General features: G+C 42.4%; 3 protein-coding genes across 4 annotated transcripts in view; 2 read left to right on the forward strand and 1 right to left on the reverse strand.

Moving 5' to 3' along the window:
- Nucleotides 1-22,822, reverse strand: part of LOC102795448 (uncharacterized) — a 47,498-nt gene that overhangs the window by 13,271 nt on the left and 11,405 nt on the right. Inside the window, exon 1 of one of the 2 annotated variants that reach the window (XM_087832322.1) lies at nucleotides 1,282-1,522. The exons of the other annotated variant lie outside the window; for it this stretch is intronic. The gene's annotated coding sequence lies outside the window, so the exon portion shown is untranslated. Of the gene's footprint in view, nucleotides 1-1,281; nucleotides 1,523-22,822 lie in introns of those variants that run through there. 2 annotated transcript variants of the gene reach the window in all.
- On the forward strand, nucleotides 14,054-16,155 carry LOC148103360 (uncharacterized). Its single transcript, XM_087838098.1, has 6 exons — nucleotides 14,054-14,333; nucleotides 14,465-14,739; nucleotides 14,785-15,390; nucleotides 15,499-15,676; nucleotides 15,709-15,869; nucleotides 15,943-16,155. The coding sequence occupies exons 1-6, from the start codon at nucleotides 14,054-14,056 to the stop codon at nucleotides 16,153-16,155; spliced, it is 1,713 nt and encodes a 570-aa protein (XP_087694224.1).
- On the forward strand, nucleotides 16,734-18,024 carry LOC148103361 (uncharacterized). The gene is made up of 3 exons (XM_087838099.1): nucleotides 16,734-17,058; nucleotides 17,215-17,355; nucleotides 17,504-18,024. Exons 1-3 carry the CDS (start codon nucleotides 16,734-16,736, stop codon nucleotides 18,022-18,024), a joined length of 987 nt encoding a protein of 328 aa, XP_087694225.1.

The following is a 22,822-nucleotide window of genomic DNA, read 5'->3' on the forward strand; positions in this document are numbered from 1 at the left end:
CAGTCATATAACCACAAACACAACAAGCTGAAAGTCACTGAAAACAGTTGACTGAAAACAGTCAACAGTTCACTGTGGGAAAAAGTACTCGGGGCCTTCAAGTTAAACACTATGAAATGACATCAACCACACTTATACAGACTGTATATAACAACCAACTCTAAAATGTTTGTTTGCAGAGAAAAGACACAGACAGGCTCTGCTTACAGGATGTGATGTGACAACACTAATGAAATATTGATGTCATATTTGCTCAAGACGTTTTTCTTATGTGCAAAAATATTAAAATCATGATGAACAGGGGTGGTGATTCCTATGCCTTTGTGTATATAATTTGGAATTTTTTTACAACTGTGGGCCAAAAATAAATACATGCTATTATTTCATTAATTTCAAAGGTTTATTTGCATGACGCACAAACAGACACAATTGAAAGGTACAAATGTGTTGTGCATTTAACGAATTCAAATGTGGTGCAGATGTGTGTCACAAGTTGATCTGGCTGTAGGCTGTGGCACTTGGCCAGAGGTGGCGCTGGTTGATTCGAGTCCATGTTAGTGCAAACAAAGTAAACTGCACGCCTTAGTTGTGAAGCAAAAACGCTGAAATCGGCGTAATAAAACGTAGGAGGGGAACGATAACGACGACTAGAGTCTCCCGACCGTTTACTCTCGCCTTCCTGTGAACAACACCGGCGTGGTGTTAATTGTTTGCTGTTTTCGCGATCGCGTCGCGCATCAAAATATCACCAACTCGCCACATTTTTAAACATTTTGTTGTTCAACAGCATCAAGACTGACGGAGTGTGTTTGAGTTAACCTAACAAGTGTCACAGGTTACACATTTGGTGTTTTTTTGCTGGTTTGTCGGTAGCAGCTCCTGAAACGCAAGTCTACCACACATCTGTTCGACCAAAGCCAGTTAATCTGGAACACGGGCCGATTTTTTGTCCCAGTCCAGCCCTGGATGCATCTGGACATCGTCCTATTAAGTCCTATTCTAAAGGCTGCTTGCCCTCCCCCACGCGTGTACCTGTGGCTTTCTGTCCTGGGGGTGGGGGCTGGTTGTTCTCCTGCCCTGCACCCCATCCCTTTGTTCATATTCAAAGACTATTTTTCTGTATCTACTCTTACCCCCTAAAAGCCGCCGTATTATAATGTTGCAAGCAATCACAAACTCTACAGTCTGTCTAACTCCAATGTATACCAAGCAATCTATTATTCTCAACAGAGCTAAAATCAACATAAACTGAACCCACATTAAAGTTAGCTCGGCGCTTACCTTCAGATGAGCCCACAAACAGAAACTCCGTGATGAAGCTGGAAGTCTTAAGAAACAGATCAGGGAGCAGAGTGGTTCACGCTGATTTCAGCTACGATCCAGGAGACAAGGGTGTGCAGATCGATGCAGAAATTGATCCCAACGTTGGTAGTGGTATATGTTCTGTAAGTTCACTACTTTACTCCAGTTTCATGAAAAAGTAACTCTCTCTCTGCTCGACACCTCTCCTGCACACACACAATTTCTCCGCCCCTTTTCCCGACTCTTCAGTGATTTGTTACTTGGTTTGGTCACGTGACTCACTTGCACAACGTAACCACGCGGGGTGTAATTTCAAAAGTAGCGCCTATCTCCTTTTCCTAAACTATTTTCTTTGGCCTCGATGAAAACGTCATCGTGTGAAGGAGAATTGCTAAAAACTCAGGAAAAGAGAGGAGCTGTGCTGAGAATTGGACCAGCCTTAAACTCGTTTCTCTGTAACAATGTGACGCCTGTTGAAACTACATTGTGCTGAAGATGGACTACAAAACAAACATCTAATTGCTAAGCACTCGGGAAAAGAGCACGTATCCATGTATAATGATTAACCTGGCATTGCTTATAAATGTTGGGCAATGGCTGGAAGACCTAAACAAGGCCCAGAATTTGAACAGAAAAAATGTTCGAATGCCAGATATAAGTACGCTGTTCACTTTATAACTAAAAATGAGAAAATGCTGAGAGCAGATTCCTTGGCCAGGAAAATGCTGTGTAATAATATGACAGATTTTTGGAAAGAGGTGAAAGCTCTTAATAATTGTAAACCATCTCTACCATCAACTGTTGAAGGTGTTTCTGGGGCAGATAACATTGCAGTATTGTGGAGACAGCATTACATTGCATTGTTTAACTGTATAAAAAGTGAATCATACGAGGACAATTCTGACATGAGTCATGACACAATAAGTGTAAGGACACATGAAGTATATGAAGCCATTCATTGGTTATCTGATATAAAGCTTCTGGTCACTGCAGAACATTTGTCAGCACAGAGACAACAAGCCCATTATCATCAATGGAGCTCCAGTGGAGAGGGTGCAGTCTAGTGATGTTCGATTCGGCGGAAGAGGGGCGGCCAAAGAGTAAACTTTTAAAGTAAGTACTAGTGATGGTAAATTCGACTCTTTTTACTGAATCGAGTTTTAATGAGTCACTTACCAAAGTGAATCGGCTTTCTTGAGTCATTTGAGTCACTGAGTCAGTTGACCAGAGAGTGCAAAAATGTATATTTTCACTCAAACGTAATTTGTTTCTCTTTTAATGTAAATCCTACTGCTTAGATGAATGATTGTAAAAGAAAACAACTATTTTCTTTAGAGCAAAAAAGAGCAAAACAATTCTAAAGGGAACATTTATTTATTTTTATTTTATTTTATTGGTATTTTCCTTAATTGTGTCAAATATATATTTTCTCATCTAAATGTCCACTGAGCTGTGAGCCAGGGGGCGGTAAAGTGCCTTAACATTGGTTGCCAACCAAGAAGAACCAGAAGAAGTAGCTGTGAGCCAGGAGGGAGGGGGTGAGTGATTCGTAACAGGAAGGGAGGGGGTGAGTGAGTGATTTGTTCAACTCGTTTGAGCTGTGAGCCAGGAGGGAGGGGGTTAGAGAGTCCTGAGTGATTCGCTTATGCTATGATTCAGCACAGCAAGGCAGGGGGTGAGTAGCTCAAATGTGCTGTTAGCATGTTAGCTGAGCGATGCTACTGTGAACTGAGGAGCTATTGTCTTGATGTGAGCTTCTACTCAGGGTTTTTTCTTCCAGTTCAGAGCAGGAATGTTTTTGTTAATAAACTGGCTGTTGTTTTTTCCCCCCACAATTTTAATTATAAGGTAGATATATTTCTACTAATGGAATTAGTTTGCTAACAGCAACAGGGATGAGTCAGTGAGTCAGTTGCTCTTGTGAATCATGATTCACGAGTCAGTAAAGGGATTCTCAAGTATTGAACGATTCGTTCACGAATCGAACATCACTAGCAAGTACTGAATATTATGTCACTTATTTATGTGCAAATGTTTAATAATGAATAACATTAAGACATTACTGTTGGCCACATGTCGGCAAAGTTATGTGACATTAGTGATGTTTGTACTTCCAGCGTTAACTTGGTTTCAAAGCCTTTTCTTTAAAATATACGCCGTTCAATAGTCGACCTTAATATTACAGAGAATGTGATGATTTTATGGATAATTGAAATCAGTCATATATCCACAAACACAACAAGCTGAAAGTCAGTAATGCTGCTCAGTTTGCATTCCTGAATATCACGGCACAAGCAGGATTCACTGCACTGTTAATGTTAGCTATGTTATATTGCTGCCTCTGTTCGGTGGTGTCGAGCCAAACGGACTTTAACGTGTGTTTGAACGAGCTGACGGTTCACTCGTTAAGCTGAAAGAAAGATGCTTTAATCACAGTAGTCACACATGTGTCCACTGTACCATCTGGGAATTCTTCTTGTTTAGCACTCGTAATAACACAAACACTAAATCCTCCGTCTGCAAAAGACAATAGATAATGCAAAAGACACAGCATATCATAACAACTCAAAATACTGGGTCAAACTGACCCAGAACCGTGACATTATCATTAAATTAATCAACCCATGTTTCCCAATTTATTAACTGTTTCTGTAAAAAAAAAAAAAAAAACCTCATGCCCAGTGTTATTGTTGTTGAAGCACACATGCCTCATTAAACATCATAATAATAATGGATTGGATTTATATAGCGCTTTTCAAGGCAACCAAAGCGCTTTACAATGCCACTATTCATTCACTCTCACATTCATACACTGGTGGAGACAGCTACGGTTGTAGCCACAGCTGCCCTGGGGCAGACTGACAGAAGCGAGGCTGCCATATTGCGCCATCTGCCCCTCTGGCCAACACCAGAGGGTAAAGTGTCTTGCCCAAGGACACAACGACCAGGACAGAAAGCCCAGGGATCGAACCGGCGACCTTCCAGTTACAGATACGCTTCCCAACCCCCTGAGCTACGGTCGGTATTAAATTATTAGATTTTACACTAAAGCACAGGGATCCACTCCTTCAGACTGGTCAAAAGAGATGCACGGTGAGAGTTGTTGAGGTTACTGACAGGGCTGGCACACTGTAAACGTGATGGTGGGTGATTTCTGGTCAGAGTTCTCAAGTGTCAACCACCATCACACACACTCCTTTGTGCCATTTGCTTTGCCCTGTCCAGATGTTTGCCATAAAGGACAGTGACTATATTTGTACCTATAGGTAAGTGAATACCACAAACATAAACTAACTTCAGTGTTAGTGCTTCCCAAAGTCTGGGGTAAAACCAAGAAGTAGCCATGAATTTCCACACAGCCAACATACGTCAAACACTTCTGAGCTACATATACAACAAAGAGATCAATCTTTCCTCTATAACTATGCAGTGCACTGTACTCTTTACTATTGTAGGGCAAGCGACCCATTTAAACGGTGTAAACCCTCTCAAAGACATTTATCTTTACTGCCCCCACATGAGTGACATATCATTTATAAAAATGATTAGAAATGTCACACCAACGACCCCTTTAACTCGTGCTCTTTTCACCCCTCACCCTCTCATTCCAATGCAGCTTTATGGTTATTGCTGTGGTTCTAGAATCTTCTCATAATGACTAGTAGGTCCCCAAACCACACAACCTTTGACCTCAATCACTGCCTGGGCTGTCAGCTATGCCATGAGTGTTTCCTACTTCTCACTGGGTCTCTGAAGGCAACACAGAAATACGGGTCTGATCTGTGTGTGTCACACGCCTGCCAGTACAGCACAAAATAAAAAATATGTCACTGAAAGATCATCAAAACAACTTATAAGAGCAATAAACAAAATAATTCAAAAACAAATAAACAGTCAAATACAATTTAATAACCAGGACCCAATATTCTAGTGCTTATAGTTCAAACATAATACTTCAGTACAATCATATTAATAACTGCCATCCAACAGGCAATTTCTATGACTTTGTGTATATAATTTAACATTTCTTACTTATGTAGGCCAAAAATAAATACATGATATCATTTCATTCAGGTCAGAGGTTTATTTGCATGACGCACAACAGACACAATTGAAAGGTACAAATGTGTTGTGCATGAAACGAATTCAAATATGGTGCAGATGTGTGTCACAAGTTGATCTGGCTGTAGGCTGTGGCACTTGGCCAGAGGTGGCGCTGGTTGATTCGAGTCTATGTTAGTGCACACAAAGTAAACTGCACGCTTTAGTTGTGAAGCAAAAACGCTGAAATCAGAGAAACAAAATGTAGGAGGGGAACGATAACGACGACAAGAGTCTCCCGATCATTTACTCTTGCTGTCCTGTGAACAACACCAGTGTGGTGTTTGTTTGCTGTTTTCGCGATCGCGTCGCGCATGTTCAAAATACTATCACAAAAGAATTATGACCTTGTTTTCTGCTTAGCCTTCACCTAAGGATTTTCCTGCCAGATAAGCAGAAGGAGCCTCACTATCTGTTTAGCGTCTCCCATTACAATGGCCTCAATGTTAACTTTCCACATGTATGTGAAGTAGTGACACAGGAGTGCTCTTACTATGGTAAAGTAAGAAAGTGATATTACTATAACTAATGTAATATGATTAAATATGTGCTTAATATATGAGAAAAGAAATCTGCCACCACATCTCCAATTTTATTTAATCTATACGTTGATGATTTGTCCATACAGCTGAGTGTAACACTGGGTGTATATTAGGTAAAACATTGATAAATCATCTTATGTATGCATACGACCTGGTTGTTTTTAGTCCAAGCAGTGCTGGGTTGCAGGAGCTTCTTAACATCTGTACTGAATATGGTGTGCAATATAACATAAAGTACAATGCTGTTAAAAGTTCTGTCTTGATATGTAGAACCGAGCAGGATAAACAGCTAAATTTCCCTTTGTTTAAACTGGCCCAAAAACTCTTGAAGTTCATAAAAAGGTGAAATACCTCGGTCGCTTTATTACTGAGCAAATGAATGATGATGATGACATATACAGACAACAGTGTAAGCTCTATGTGCAGGCAAATACTGTTGTAATAATGTTGCATATAATGATGCGATGAGAATCCTTTGCAGGATACCTAGAAGGGGTAGTGCCAGCCAGATGTTTGTAGCTGTGGGTGTTTGGACTTTTAAAGCACTTTTAAGTGAACTTAAAATAATCATGGAAAGAATTTCCATGTGATTAAATTGCTTTCTATTAGCATTAAAGACTTGTGTTGGAATAACTTAATTTGTATGAGTTGGTTCAACTCAATTAACTTAAGCTGGGACCAAATTTAGTAAATTAGTTGGAGAAAACCTACTGAATTGAGTTGGAACAAAACTCTTTAAGTTGGATCAACACTATTAAAATATATTGGATCAAAATGCAGTAAATACGTTGATTCATCAATCCTTGATTAAGTTGGTCCAACTTGAGTGCATTAAGTTGGGGCAACAGAATTGCATAAAATAAATAATAAAAAAATAAAAAAATAAAATAAAACTAAAATAAAGCAATTTAATCACATGGAAATTCTTTCCATGATTTTTTTTATGTTCATTTAAAGAGTTATTTTTTTGAGTGTATGGGAAGCAAGAAACTCAGAGTAACAAAATTCATTAGTAAATCTCTATAAACGAGAGCTGAACTATTAAGCAAGAAATTAAATTAGATTGATTTAATTTAATTACTGAGATTCAATAATTCACTCAATAGTCCCAAAATATGAAATCATGAGACAAGAGTCAGACCATATGTGTTGTAGCAGAGTCCAAAAGGAAATGGGACAGAGGGGCTGGGCGGAGGAGTTGGTCATCTGGTTGGGGTTTGGGATGCGGGGCCTCCCTGCTGCTGTGGAGACGGGGGCGGTCTGCTTGTTTCCACCTCCAGGAAAAGGGTAACATCTTAGAGAGACTTAGAGCTTTTTATTGTCATTATGCAGTTTACTGTACAGCAAAATTGGGTAGCTGGACCGCAAAGGTGCAAAAATAAGAAGAGAAAACAATATACAATGAGGGGAAAAAAAAAAATCAAATCAAGTAAAATAAAAAGCAATATATATATGTATAATGTGGCCATTCCCTCACAGTGGTGCCACACGCTCCCCTACAACAATAGTGGCTCCTGACACCTGAAACATATTTGCGCTTACAGTCTCTGTATTGTTGCCAACTATCACACGGATAATAATCAAAATCTTTAAATCCAAATTTCAAGCACTTAGAAATGTTTGGTTCTCTGGGATTAGGTAACCACCATAGTTATGGCTTCTTCCTAATAACTACATATGGGGTAGAAAAGAGATAGATATGGAAACTGGACTAAATGTGGGCCTTAGAATGAAGCTAAGCTTGGTTGTGGGGGCCACAGGGCGGGTGAAGGCACGAGGTAAATAACTACCATGTTTACAGTGGGCCGTGACTGTTATGTTGGATGACCTACAGATGAACAGGTGAGCATTTGGCCTGGACGCCTCTGTTGGGTGCATCGGCTCAGTCGGCCAGGAGAGTTAGACTGAGAGTCCGTTACCTGCTCATTACAACACTTATGTTGTAGGGACTCGGGTTCTATTTCTGACTGAGGCAGGTTAAGGGCTGCTGAACTGTCACTCCTCTCAGGGCCATACTGGTGAGTCTCTACTTCATTCCCAGTTTCAGGTGCATGGGACCCTCTCTTCCTAATCGACCTCCCTTGTGGGTTCCAGCCATCTCTGACTGATTCTCAACAATGTCCTCAGCATCCATTACAGACATCCTTCATCCTGGCTCTTTGTGATCCCTGGACTCTGAACAGATCCAGAGGTGGGTCGAGTATCCAAAAATTGTACTCAAGTAAGAGTAGCATTACTTTAAAATATTATTACGCAAGTAAAAGTGAAAAGTAGTTGTCAAAAAAGACTACTCAAGTAGCGAGTAACTGTTTGAAATATCTGATTTATTTTATAAATAAATGCTATCAGACAAACAAAAATAAATAAATATACAAATTTTAGTATTTTCAAAAGGAATATATGTAAAAAGATCAACAAAATAAGGCACAACAATTCTAATTTCCAGATTTCAGTTTTTCACAACATAAAGCTTTTTTCACCAATACCTACAGTAAATAATATAAATATAGAAACAGTGCAAACAATTTCCAGTGACAAGACATGCTGTAAACTTTATATTAATTTTTGCTCCAAATGGCACAGCAGCCTCAGAGAAAATATTAGAACGCGGCATCTGTACATACAAGGCAGCTCAATTTACCATAAATTGTATGGGTGTGCATTTATTTCTGCATATTTAGCAAAAATGTGCCATTTCTTAACTCAGTGAAGTGATGGTTAGGCTTCAGCAGCAGTTTGCTCTCTTTCTGTGAAGCTGTAACTGTTAAGCAGTGAACAGGAGTCCTGCATGACTAAGAAGTCCTTCACAAGCTCCAGATGCAGGAAGAGCAGTATTGATTTTGATCGACAGCTTCTTGATGTGAGGAAAGCAATGCAATAGATCCACACCTCCAGTGAATGGACATGAAAGGTGCCTCTCCAGCTCCCCTGCTTCTGGCTTTTCTTACCCCATGGATCCATCATCTTCGTCGAATAGGCTGCTGTTTGTGCTGGCCTCATCCAGCTCTGTGTCTAGGTGATGTCTGATGAAGTGGAGACCTGTGGAAAGATCTATGGTTTTCAAAAGAATTAGGTCTGGTCATTATAGTGCTGTATACACTGCCAAGCTGTGGATGTTTGTTTGGAAAGTTGATGGTGTGTGTGTGTCTGTGTGAGTGAGTGAGTGAAAGACACAAAGAGGGAGAGTGAGAGAAAGATTTTGTATGATAAGCTTCATGTTATGGACGCACAGTTTGAGCACTAAGGTCGCATCAGAGCATCAGGCCGTATAGTGTGGGACCCTACATCGTGACCTATGAACTTCTAACCTCTGGGATTTACAGATTGAGCAGGAGCTTAATAACGTGAATGAAATAAATCACACAGTGTTTGCCGAGCTTAATGCAGACTGTTTAAACTAAACAAGCTGCTGTTTCACATATCCTGAATATGCTGTTTCCCTGTCACCCGCAGTATTATGTTCTGTTTTAACAGTTAAAGCAGTAAAGATGAGCTGTTTGCATGTGCGTGGAACTCTAGCGTCATTAACCAGGCTAGCTGTTAGCTTATAGCTCACACTAGCTAACCAGCGAGCAGTTAAAAGGACAGCCGAAGCTGCACAAAACACCCACAAACTTATCTCACTACAACGTAGCGCCGACAATATGACTCGCAGCTCGAGCTCGACACAGCTGCTGTAACTAAATCTGACATCCAGCTAACCACAGCTCAAAAGATATTCACAGAAAACTTAGCGTTTCCTCAGGTTACACGAGTTGAGTTGTTTTACGCTTAAAAGTTGTTGTTTTGGCTCTCACTGAAGACACCAACACTGAAGACATAGCTGTTCTTTTGTACTGCTTTTAAGAGAAGAATTCTTAGTATATGAGGCCAAGGATGTTCATCCTCTTCAGCTCTAGCGTAGAAAACTGGCTCTTCCATGTTTTCATGTGTTTCTTCTTTCTGTGTGTCCGCTACTTTGAAACGCTTGGGCCGCTCTGTCCGACACAGTTTCAAACTGGTTATGTGACTACATGGCCACATCTGATTGGTAAAAAAGTTAACGGAAACTCCACTGGTGGCATGTTATCTAATGTGTTAAACTAATTATTTTTTTTAAAAAGTAACGAGTCAAATTTTGCAAATTTAGGGGAGTAAAAGTGCCGTTTCTTCTTGACAAATGTACTCAAGTAAAAGTAAAAAGTATTGTGCAAAAAAGATACTTTAAAAGTACATTTCTTTCAAAAACTTACTCAAGTAAATGTAACAGTGTAAATGTAACTCGTTACTACCCACCTCTGAACAGATCCTTCTTCAAGCCAAGCCTGCGTCATGTTCTCCTTAAATTGCTGGCTGTCTGAGTGGTGTACCAGAAATGATGTGGGCTTCATAGTTAATTGGCAAACCTTCTGGAATAAACCTGGTCTTGTTAGGAGAGACAGTATCGATCCCACTTTGGATGGAGCAGCTCTCATTTCTAGAAATATGGACAAATTTATTAAATCCCCCAAAATACGACTATCCAGAGTTGGGACCAGGAAGCAGAGTTGCAGTCTTACACGCCTCTCTGCAGCTTCTCTCCTCCTGCTATCCCCCCAAAAACCCATCTCCATAGAGACTGTGTCAGCTCCCAAACAGACAAAAAACAAACTAATAACCAGCAATAAACAATTTAAACATAAACTATCACAAAGAAAGAACAATAATGTATCCACATCTGAACCAAAGAGTAAAACAGTGAAATGTGGATTATTAAATATTAGGTCTCTCTCCTCCAAGTCTCTGTTAGTACATGACTTAATAATTGATCAACAAATCGATTTACTCTGCCTTACAGAAACCTGGTTGTAGCAGCATGATTATGTTAGTTTAAATGAATCAACACCTCCGAGTCATTCTATCTACCAGAAATCTCGAAGCACAGGCCGAGGGGGCGGTGTGGCAGCAATTTTTCACACCAGCCTATGTGTTGATATGTAGGTGTTCATGCAATGATAAGGTTTACCAGCAGGGGGCGCTGTATTTAAGAAAGCTCATGAATGCCTCCAGGGGAGCACATAAAAGAAGACTGGTCTGTGGTGTGACAGAATGAATGGTGTCAATAAAATATTTGGAGCAGTAGCTCGCAAGGCATAAGTGGATGCTGTGTTATTTTTAACAAGCGCTATGAAGACAACACAGCCTATTAATTAACAAAAGACCAAGACAGACTTTTAATTCATTTGAAAGCCTGATGCTTAGCCTTGTCCACCCCAGCTGTAAAACTCAGAAACCAGTCTTACTTGTTATCATCTATCGTCCACCTGGGCCTTACACACAGTTTCTGTCAGCTTAGATAAAATAATTATTGTGGGTGATTTTAACATCCATGTAGATGCTAAAAATGACAGCCTCAACATGGCATTTAATCTGTTATTAGACTCAATTGGCTTCTCTCAAAATGTAAAAGAACCCACCCACCACTTTAATTACACTCTAGATCTTGTTTTAACATATGGCATAGAAACTGAACATTTAACAGTGTTTCCTGAAAACCCTCTCCTGCCTGATCATTTCCTGATAACATTTACATTTACAATACTTGATTACACAGCAGTGGAGAGTAGACTTTATCACAGTAGATGTCTTTCTGAAAGCGCTGTAACTAAGTTTAAGAATACTTATACCGTTGTATAATTCTCAAACACGTAGCCTAAAGCAGATAACTCGTAAGCTGGAAAGGAAATGGTGTGTCACAAATTTAGAGGATCATCATTTAGCCTGGAGAAATAGTTTGCTGCTTTATAAGAAAGCCCTCCGCAAAGCCAGAACATCTTACTATTCGTCACTGATTGAAGAAAATAAGAACAACCCCAGGTTTCTCTTCAGCACTGTAGCCAGGCTGACAAAAAGTCAGAGCTCTTTTGAGCCAACCATCCCTTTAACGTTAACTAGCAATGACTTCATGAACTTCTTCACAAATAAAATTTTTATCATTAGAGAAAAAATTACTAATAATAATCCCACAGATGTAATATTATCTACAGCTACTTTTAGTACCATTGATGCTAAGTTAGACTCTTTTTCTCCAAATTGATCTTTCTGAGTTAACTTCAATAATTACTTACTCCAAACCATCAACATGTCTTTTAGACCCCATTCCTACAAAACTTCTCAAAGAAGTCCTGCCATTAATTAATTCTTCGATCTTAAATATGATCAACCTATCTTTAATAATCGGCTATGTACCACAGGCCTTCAAGCTGGCTGTAGTTAAACCTTTACTCAAAAAGCCATGTCTAGACCCAGCAGTCTTAGCTAATTATCGGCCATTCTCCAACCTTCCTTTCATGTCAAAAGTCCTTGAAAGAGTAGTTGTCAAACAGCTAACTGATCATCTGCAGAGGAATGGCTTATTTGAAGAGTTTCAGTCAGGTTTCAGAGCTCATCACAGCACAGAAACAGCTTTAGTGAAGGTTACAAATGATCTTCTTATGGCCTCTGACAGTGGACTCATCTCTGTGCTTGTCCTGCTAGACCAGGGGTCGGCAACCTGCGGCTCCAGAGCCGCATGCGGCTCTTTAGTCCTTATACTGCGGCTCCGCGTTGTTTGGGAAAATAAATTAGTATTTAGCTGAAGTGTATTTTATTTATGTTAGTTCTTTTTAACTTGTAGTTCTAAATTGGAAGATTATTGTGATATTGAAATATAAAAATAAAATTATATTCTATTATTTTTTCACCGCTCAAAATAAGAGTCACACTCGCGGAAGCCGGTATTCCCGCCGAAACGCCGTGCATTTATCGAGACTTTCAACCCCAGGTAGGCCAATTATGGATCTTCGGATCCACATTATGTCAGCAGCTATTCTCCACCGTGAACTATGTTAAAGACAAACACCGCTCACGCCTGACAGATGACAGCTTACAGTCCTGCGTAAACTGACTTCGTACAGCCCCGATTAGCAGACTGTGCGCAGAGGTTCAGGAGCATAAGTCCCATTGTAAACATATCACGGCAGACCGATGATGTTTGCATGAACACGCTTTTCAGCATCTCTTTATTGACCACTTTTCACACACGGTTGCTGTACGCATGCAGCCGGCTGTAGCTTTTCACCTCACAGCCCGACATACACCACCAACAACTCAACAGCACAGATAGCGCAGACGTAAAGGCAGCGAGGCATGATTGCGGGTGTGGCTCAGTTGCGTCCGCCTCCCCTGCAGCGGCGCTGCAGACCACACCCCACCGCACGCATTAACCTGGTAAAATACATATTTAGGCAGAATTTTGCAAATATCTATTTTTAATTTTTCAGCATCATAGTGTTTTTTTACCAATTATTTTTTAAAAGTCAGGTCAAGGCTCCAACAGCCCAAAGGCGATATAAGGGTGGTGGCTTACAACAGTTTTTGTGTCACGGTTCTGGGTCAGTTTCAACCCAGTATTTTGAGTTTTGATTGTTAGTTTATTTTTGAATAATTGTCGTGGTTTTGGGCGCTATGAGTATTATTATTATAATGATGATGATTATTAGAATTCTATGTTTCTGTTTATTCATGTTAAGGATTTGTTCTCGGTTGTATCTCACGTTTAGTTTAGTTCAGGTTCCATGTGTCATTCTCTGTCTGTCTGTCTCTCAGTGTCAGGTCTGCGTCTTGGTGTAGGGTTCCCTCTGTCTCATCTTGTTGATTATTCCCAGCAGTGTCCACCACCTGTGTGTAATGCCTGTGTTTCTCTGTGTGTATTTAAGTCGTGTCCTCTGTCATTGTAGTTGCTGGTCCGTCAGCGTTCCCACCATGTTTCATCCGTGTGTTCCCTGCCATCACCATCATGTACCATCGTCTTCCTTCCTTTATGTTCAGGTTCGTGTTCTTGTTCATGCTCTGTAGTTTAGTTGTCCCAGTATAGTTTAGTTTTCCGTTTTGCCGTTTGCCTTTCTATATTTCGTGTTCAATAAATCACCTTCACACCTTCACGACTGCCTGCGTTTGGATCCTCTTTTTCCTTTTCCACACGGCTCTTCTCACTCGCCGTGACAGTACGGACCAGCCATATATGGATCCAGCGGCATTCACCCCACCCACGGAGCTTCAACGGCTCATAACGGACTCAGTGTCAAAATTAATCAACCTGTGGCTTGAGCATGAGGGAGAAGCGTTTCTCTACGTTCTGGAAGTCAGGCTACAACAGCTTATTTCAGATTATCCCTGGCTATTGGACTCACTGCACCCGCTCGTGCAAAACTTCATTCTCCATGAACTACACCTCCACCCCCCCGCCGCTACTGCTCGCCCGCTCACTTCAACGGAGGACGTGCCATCCATACCGCCGGATGAGGAGTTACCCGGCCCGTCGGAGCCGTCTCCATGGAGGAAGCGACATTCGCGCCGGCGGCGCGGCACCCCACAGCCGGAGTTCTGAATGTCAGAGCAGCCGGCTGTGGTGAGTGAAAGGGACATTTTTGTTGACTCTGTTGCTTTTGTGACTGTTTATTCTGGGGCTATTTTTTGTGCTTCGACTGAGGATAACATTGATTTCTCACCCATGGCCATAGCCTCTAAGACTGCCTGTTCTGAACCCTCGTTCCATGTTTATGACCGTGTCCGCTCCATTGTCCCATCCTCACTTCCATCCCAGTCAAATGCCAGGCCTGTAACACTGCCCCCAGTTCAGTCAGCAGCAACACTGCCCCCAGTTCAGTCAGCAGCCACGCTGCCCCCAGTTCAGTCAGCAGCCACGCTGCCCCCAGTTCAGTCAGCTGCCACGCTGCCCCCAGTTCAGTCAGCGGGCCCGCTGCCCTCAGTTCAGTCAGCAGGCCCGCTGCCCTCAGTTCAGTCGCCACTAGCTCAGCAGCCTACTCACTCATTCATTTAGTCTTCATCCTCACCACCGCATTACAAGCAGGGAACACGCTTCATACAAACTTTTGCTGGTTCTCTTAAGCTGGCCATCTCTGAGACAATTGCTCCCTCTAGAGCCTCCCCAGAGGCTGGGTGTCGCTCACCAGCCAACTCTGGACCCCTAGAGGTCAAGATGCCAGCGCCAGCAGCTCACCCGGAGGACTCACCAGAACAGTCTCGGCTCTCAGCCCCCCCTGAGAGTTCAAGTGAGTCCACCCGTCCGCTTCCGTCCTCTGCTGAGTGTCTTGGGGAACACTTTCAGCCCTCTGAGGACTGCAAACCACTGTTGCTGAATGAGTCTAGCCACTGTGCTGCTCAGTCCGAGCCAGTGTCCACACTGGCAGAGGTCTGCGTACCGTCTGCTTCAGTGTCTGTTTCCACTGGAGGGCCCGAGGAGCCCGTCCAGTCTCAAGCCACGTTAGCTGGGGGTTCAGGTGAACCCAGCCAGCGTCTTGCCTCGTCAGCTGGAGGGCCCGAGTCGCCCGTCCAGCCTCAAGTGTCGTCAGCTGGGGGTTCGGGAGAACCCAGCCAGCCTCAAGTGTCGTCTGCTGGAGGGCCCGAGTCGCCCATCCAGCCTCAAGTGTCGTCAGCTGGGGGTTCGGGAGAACCCGTCGAGCCTCGAGTGTCGTCTGCTGGTGGGTCTGAGGAGCCCGTCCAGCCTCGAGTGTCGTCTGCTGGTGGGTCTGAGGAGCCCACCCAGCACCACGCCTCGTCTGCTGGGGGTCCTGGAGGACCCAGCAAGCACATCCTCATGTCTGCTGACGGTCCGGGGAAGTCTGTTCAGCCAACACCTGCTGAATCATCCCCTGTGACTCCTACACCGTTGCCTGCATCCACATCACCTCCTGCAGCACCGCTGCCGTCAGGTCCCGCTGCCGTCAGGTCCCGCTGCCGTCAGGTTCCGCAGCCGTCCCGCTGCCGTCAGGTTCCGCAGCTGTCCTGCTGCCGTCTTCATCCACGCCTGGTCCAGCCTCAGCTCCGCCTTCGTCTGGTCCTGCCTCGTCTGGTCCTGCCTCGTCTGGTCCTGCCTCGTCTGGTCCTGCCTCGTCTGGTCCTGCGGTTGTGACACCGCCGTCAGAGCCCGCTCGGCCTGTTCTGCCTCGCCTCTGGCGGCCATTTTCCAGGCCTCTAGGTTGGCTTCATGCCCATTGTGGACGGCCTCCGGAAAGAGTTCGTCGCCGCCGCTGGCCTCGCGGCCGACCTCCGGACCTGCTCTGTGGCCGCCGTTGCCGTGTGCACGGTCGGTCTCCGGAACTGCTCTGTGGCCGCCGTTGCCGTGTGCATGGTCGGCCCCCGGAACTGTTTGCCCGTCGCCGCCATTGCCGTGTGCACGGTCGGCCCCTGAAAAGTTTTGGCTCTTGTGTTGTCGACCTCCGGGTCGACCCCCAGACTTTCCTGTGCACTCATGAACAGTCTTGTTTTGTGTTGACCTGTTTTTGGTTTACTCTGGACTCTTGTGCTCATTGTTTGTTTGTTTGTTTGTTTTTTCAATTTTTATTTTTTTTTTCAATTCAATTCAATTTTATTTATATAGCACCAAATCGCAACAAAAGTCACCTCAAGGCGCTTCATAGATACAGAGAAAAACCCAACAATCATATGACCCGCTATGAGCAAGCACTTTGGTGACAGTGGGAAGGAAAAACTCCCTTTTAACAGGAAGAAACCTCCGGCAGAACCAGGCTCAGGGAGTGGCGGCCATCTGCTGCGACCGGTTGGGGTGAGAGAAGGAAGACAGGATAAAGACATGCTGTGAAAGAGAGACAGAGGTTAATAACAGATATGATTCAATGCAGAGAGGTCTATTAACACATAGTGAATGAGAAAGGTGACTGGAAAGGAAAAACTCAATGCACCATGGGAATCCCCGGCAGCCTATGTCTATTACAGCATAACTAAGTGAGGATAGGGCTTTGGAGCGTGATGTCACGGGGGTGGGCGTGGAAAGGATTTTGGCCTGATCCGCCATTTTCGGGGTCTAAGCGCAAGCGACGAAGGAGCGAAAGCACAGCCATGGTTCGTACTTGCTGTGTGGTCGGCTGCAATGTTCAATCTTACGATCGGCACGGTAATAAGCTTGGGTTGTCTTTTTATGCTTTCCCAACCTGGAAGCAATATCAAGGAGCTCATGTATCGGATGTTACCAAACGAAGGCGTCGAGCCTGGATAGCAGCCGTGAGACGAGCTGATATCAAGTTCTGTTCCATCTCCCCATATCACTTGGTGTGCTCCAGACATTTTCATTCCGGTAAGTGCTAGATATGTTCATATCACACTTTATAGCTGAATAATATTATCGTTGGTGGTCTCGGAAGTTATAGAAATTGCGATCAAACATGAATGGAGTGACTTTGCAGATATATGTGCTATGTAAAGATTCGCTAATTCTTTTGCACAACTGTAGGGAAGCCTGCTTATGAAATGGATCAAACAAATCCAGACTGGGTACCAACGCTACACATGGGGCACTCCGAAATCCGAACATCACATTCAGACCGTCACAGGAGGCGAACACAACGGCAACAAAAAAAAGCACTAGTAGGAGGTAAACAACAACCGCACCCCCAACCACAATCTCTTATTTTAAAAGTTGATCTTAGTCAATTAACACAAACATTTGAGTATTCATACTGCCTTAATGTATAAACCACTTTTAAATTCCCTTGTGTATTTGCACTCTTTTTATTGGACAGGCTTTCACAATGGAGCTGCAGAATGTGAAGGTGAAGCCCCAGCAGAAGTTACCACAGGAGAGCAGCCAGAGATGGACAACACAGGAGAGCAGCCAGAGATGGACACCACAGAAGAGCAACTCCATAACAACCTTGTTATTTTGGCTGAGGGCCAAATTTGTCTTGGACAAGTAGAAGCAGAGGTAATGGGTGCAGATGCAGAAAACAGTGATATCAGAGAGAAACAGACAGAAGATCAAAGACTGACAAATGATTGTGTGCGCTGTGTACAGAGCAGAGCAGAAATAAACCGGCTGCTGGAGGAGAACAGAAAGCTTAAATCAAAGTTGGACAAGACAGAGCTAAATGAAAACTTTTTGAAGGATGATACGGAAAAAGTGAAATATTACACTGGTTTTACTTGTTTTGCTATTTTTATGTCCGTGTTCGAGAATGTAAAAGCTTTCCTTCCAGCATCAAAGAAACTGTCACATTTCCAAATGCTTTTACTCACACTTATGCGACTTAGATTCTGTACATAAAGTGAATTAAATAAGAATATACAAACTGACTATTTTACAGAATAGACAATATAAACATATTTAAAATTAAAGGAATTTGAAATGTACATTGTGCCGGTGGGTTTAGAGTTTCTGGAAGAGAATCCTGTGTCAGTCAATTATAGATGAGTGTGCGTGTAACTGAGTTACTTTTGATAGTAACTAGTAATGTAACCAAGTTACTAATTTAAAGTAACTTACCCAACACTGCTGTTCAGTGGGGACCATTACACCTTGTATAGATCTTTTACCAAGCTCCTCATAGCTATTTAACATCTCCTGCAGCTCAGCGTTAGTGATATCAGGGATAGAGCTGGGTTGGCCAGTCTGACTAGTTGTGCCTGCAACTGGTGGTCGGTTAACCATGTTAGCTATCGTGGTCACCGGAACAGGCCGTACAATAAAAAATGTCCCATAATACAATGTTTTACACCAAATAATATTAATGTGGCCATTCCTTCACAGGGGTGCCACAACAACATCATCCAGGCAGGAAACAGCATATGCAATGTGAGGAACCAGCTACCACTCCATGAGGTGCTGAAAAATGGCCGGGGCTTCAAACAAGCCAAACAGAAGTGTGACGAATTGGTACCATACAGAGTAGAGAAGGCTGTTTTTGTCTTTGGACTATGCAGAAAGGGGAATCTTCCAGTAAGCGTTGGTTAAATCCAGCATCATAAAAAAATAAGCAGTGCTTAACCAGTCCAGGTCAACCCAGGGCATGGGATAACTATCACACCATGAGACCTTGTTCACTTTGTGATAATCATAACCAATGTTCCCTCTTAGCTGTGCATGTGCGCGTGCTCAATTACGCACTGCTGGCACGGTCTCTGCGCAGAAAAATCTGCCATGCACACAAAATAAAATTCTAACCTGAACTGAAATTAAAGTAAATACGTTAACAATTCTGTTTTGCAGTGTTAGTCAGTGACTGGTTGCTCCAGTATGGGATTAGAACGATGCCACCTTATCCCATAGTCCAGCCAATCACGCAATTCACATTCGTATATGTGCAGCTAATCAACGTCGTTGACACGCTATGACAGCGTCCTTATGTGCCGACACCGGTGTTTTAGCTAGCAAAGCGGCGTGGCTGATGTGGAGTGAAGCCACGTTAACGCCAAAAGTGTGGACTTTATACCAGTTTTTCAATTGTGTTGATAGGCCACGTAAAACCAGAGTTATGATAAAAAATATATGCAATGTTTGGTTTTCTTCCTGAATACTACCATTGTTTATATTTACTGCGGGAAGAAACTGTAAAAACTGCGTTTTATAAGGAAAAAGGCTTGAAAGCACTCTCCGCCTGCGAGCAAAGACGGAACCAAAACACCCCCACCCTTTTCCATTGATCAAAAAATGTACCATGTCGACCAATCAAAACATGGCATTTAGTTTCCAAAAGTTGATTCTTTTCTTCCAGACGTAGCGTTTTGTGGGAGAAATGTTTCGTCACTCATCCAAGTGACTTCTTCAGTCTCAGCTGACTGCAGGTCTCTCCAATCTTATAAACAGTACATTTGCATAATAACTAAATCCAGCCCACTGAAGGAACAATGGGCTGGGAGGTCAGTTCCTTAATCTTAATTCTCATGACCATTGATCAACACCCACTGACCAAAACCCACTGATCAAAGACCACTGATCAATGGCCATGAGTACCATTCACAGAGATTTGGGGAATGGCTGCAATCACAGCATTGTAAGATGGCGAAAGATGTACCCTTAGGCCCCCTCCTCCATGGTCTTTCCCTTTTCAAGTAAATGGCCTCTTTGACTGCGCGCTCAAACCAGCGTTCCTCCCTGTCCAGGATGTGTACATCCTCATCATTGAAAGAGTGTCCACTGGCCTGTAGGTGTAAATAGACTGCAGAGTCCTGGCCTGACGAGGTAGCTCTTCTGTGTTGTGCCATCCGCTTCGCCAGAGGTGGTTTGGTTTCCCCGATGTACCAATTCAGGCAATCCTCCTGGCACTTAACAACGTACACTATGTTACTCTGTTTGTTTCGGGGGACCCAATCCTTGGGGTGGACCAATTTTTGGTGCAGCGTATTTTGGGGGTTTAAAAGCCAGAGACCAGAGTTCAGAAAAAATGCCTCTCAACTGCTCCGATACTCCTGACACATATGGGATCACTACAGGTTTTCGCTTGGGCAGCGGTTGTCCTTCTCTCCTGGATCGGCTAGAGCTTTCTAGCTTTCTTTCATAATGACTGAAACGAGCCCACTGAAGGAACAATAAGCTGGGAGGTCAGTTCCTTAATCTTAATTATGCAAATTGTCATTACCATCTACTTTGTAGAATGGGATAGGATCCTCTCAAGATTTATATGGGCGGGTAAAAAGCCAAGAGTTAAGTTCAAAATACTTCAGCTTTCCAAGGATAAAGGAGGATTAGGCCTCCCTTGCCTACAGGACTACTACAGGGCAACACAAATAAGAAATCTGGTGGGCTGGTGTAAACCTGGATACTGTTCGAGATGGAAGGAAGTGGAATTGTCCTTGGGAGGTAATTTCCCTGTCGGGGCACTGATAGATCCTTCAGAGTTACCACTCCTGGGAGACCCGGGCAACCCTTGGATAGTAAGTTCAATAAAGATATGGGAAAGAGTACTTAAAAAGTATCAATTAATCCAGAGGGCTGGATTCCTTAAATGGTTTGCATATGACCCAGAATTTTTGTCTAGTAAGATCAACTCGACATTCAAAACATGGGCAAATAAAGGTCTCACCACATACAGTAACTTGTTGAAAAATGGAAAAGTGATGAGTTTCCAGGACCTTAAGAAAAAGTTTGGGTTGCGAAATCAAGATTTTTTTTAGATACTTGCAACGGAGGGACTTCCTGAATAAAAAGCTAAAAAAACCTCAGTTATCGACTGGGAATGAAGATATTATATATACATATATTCGAGAATGCATATAGAGATGGACCCTATCAAAGAATTATTTCCAAATTATATTGTTCACTGATCAATCTACGAGGTCATGATACAAGATATGTTAAAGCAAGATGGGAAACAGAGCAATCTATCCCTAACAGGAGAGGAATGGGATGGGATCTGTAGGCAGCAGTGGTCAGTAACAAGCTCCCCCTCATGGAGGGAATTCATTTGGAAGAATGTAATTAGTTATTTTATTACCCCAGCTCAAAAATCCAATTATTCTCAGAATACATACAATACATGCTGGAGGCATTGTGGACATGCAACAGCAAATCATTTCCACATTTTTTGGGAATGTTCCCGTGTGGTTCCATTTTGGAAGGAAATACACAAGGTCATGGAAACAATCTTCCAAAAGAAAATACAATTTCATTTTGCATTATTGTACCTAGGCAACCTAAAGAGTCTTGATCTATGCAAACCGGATAAATATTTGTTCAGTGTGCTGTCGGTAAAAAGGCCATAACTCGCCTTTGGCTTAAAGAGGATACTCCTACTATAGATGAATGGATTGATGTGATATATACTATTTTTGTCATGGAAAGAATAACCTTTAGGCTAAAGTGGCAGGCGGACTCATTTGAAGAATATTGGTTGAAATGGTTGAAATATGTACAAAATGGGAGGCCCGATTTTGTATAATGTCATTGTATTTCTTGGTTTGTTTGTTTTGTTTGTTTTTGTTTTGGTCCGTTTGTCTCTTTTGTTGTTGTTTTGCTTTGCTTTGCTTTCCCCCCCACAGTGAACAGTTTGAATTTGTTGTACATGTTGTATAAATAAGAAAACTAATAAAACATAAATTTAAAAAAAAGAAATGGGAGGAAGTTTTAGGAGTGAGGGCTGTGTTTTGAGATGTGAGAGATTTGCGACATTTAGCGCAAATCTTGTGTAGTTAGTGTGTAGTGTAGTCAATAGTTTTGTTGTGTGTGTCAGAACAATGAGGCAACTGCTGAATGTTACAGGAGTGATACATCCCCTGTTGTCAGTACTGCAGGTATCAGGCTTTTGATTTCCTCCTTTATCTCATAGTGGACAGAAATTATTTCTTTTGGAGTGGCACAAATAATTTGTGTGGCATCAGATTTGATGCAGAACACCTGATTATTCTCTAAATAGTTTGTTTAAAAAAATGTATTGGCTGCATTTTTAGGTAAACAGCTGCAAAAACATTGTTCTTTGCAAAACTCAGTAACTTTATATAACTATATAATTAATTGTCCAGCATTGGTCTTTACATACTGTATTTTGCAAACAGAGAGTTACAGGACTCTCTCCCAGACCATTGAGTTATTATACAGGTCAGAGCTTTATTTAAAAAAAAAGTTGTGCTTTCAAAATTGGAGTTAAAGTTATTTTTACTTCCAATAGCATTAACATATTACACAAGTCATGAATAAGATTGTGGGCTAAAGCAGATAATTAAAAGTAGTCTAACATAATTGTAAATGCTGTAATATGATTATTTTAATAAACCATGTAACTTGGATGGATTCAAAACTGGTGTGAACACGTCTGCTGTTGCTCACAGTGGGATCACAAGGGATTGCTCAGGGAGTTTGTGCGTTCGCTCAAACACATGAAAAATTACAGGGAACATTAATCATCACAGTACCATATAAAACCGTGCGCTCACTTCTTAATTACCTGGAAGCACCTTAAGGACAACCGGCCCCTCTCAACAGCTGGGACCAATCAGCTGGCAAACAGATAGGCATAGGAGACCAAACACTGAGGAACAAATCCTCATTTCCTCCTAAGGCAACAGCATTTTCTCCATTTTAGCCAATTCTTTTTGCACAATTTATCTATTGTGCTCAGGCAACATGTAGG

Source organism: Neolamprologus brichardi, chromosome 3 (assembly GCF_056152115.1).
Source record: "Neolamprologus brichardi isolate AB-2024 chromosome 3, ASM5615211v1, whole genome shotgun sequence".
NCBI classification, from domain to species: Eukaryota; Metazoa; Chordata; class Actinopteri; order Cichliformes; family Cichlidae; genus Neolamprologus; species Neolamprologus brichardi.

What these genes read in the sequence shown, in the direction of transcription:
- LOC148103361 (XM_087838099.1), top strand. Translation starts at nt 16,734, where the DNA reads ATGTCACGGGGGTGGGCGTGGAAAGGATTTTGGCCTGATCCGCCATTT. An exon ending in CTCCAGACATTTTCATTCCG is followed by an intron (nt 17,059 to 17,214) that starts GTAAGTGCTAGA and finishes GCACAACTGTAG; the next exon opens with GGAAGCCTGCTTATGAAATG. An exon ending in AAAAAAAGCACTAGTAGGAG is followed by an intron (nt 17,356 to 17,503) that starts GTAAACAACAAC and finishes TTTATTGGACAG; the next exon opens with GCTTTCACAATGGAGCTGCA.
- LOC148103360 (XM_087838098.1), top strand. Translation starts at nt 14,054, where the DNA reads ATGAGGGAGAAGCGTTTCTCTACGTTCTGGAAGTCAGGCTACAACAGC. An exon ending in CCACAGCCGGAGTTCTGAAT is followed by an intron (nt 14,334 to 14,464) that starts GTCAGAGCAGCC and finishes CCATGGCCATAG; the next exon opens with CCTCTAAGACTGCCTGTTCT. An exon ending in CAGCAGGCCCGCTGCCCTCA is followed by an intron (nt 14,740 to 14,784) that starts GTTCAGTCGCCA and finishes TCATTCATTTAG; the next exon opens with TCTTCATCCTCACCACCGCA.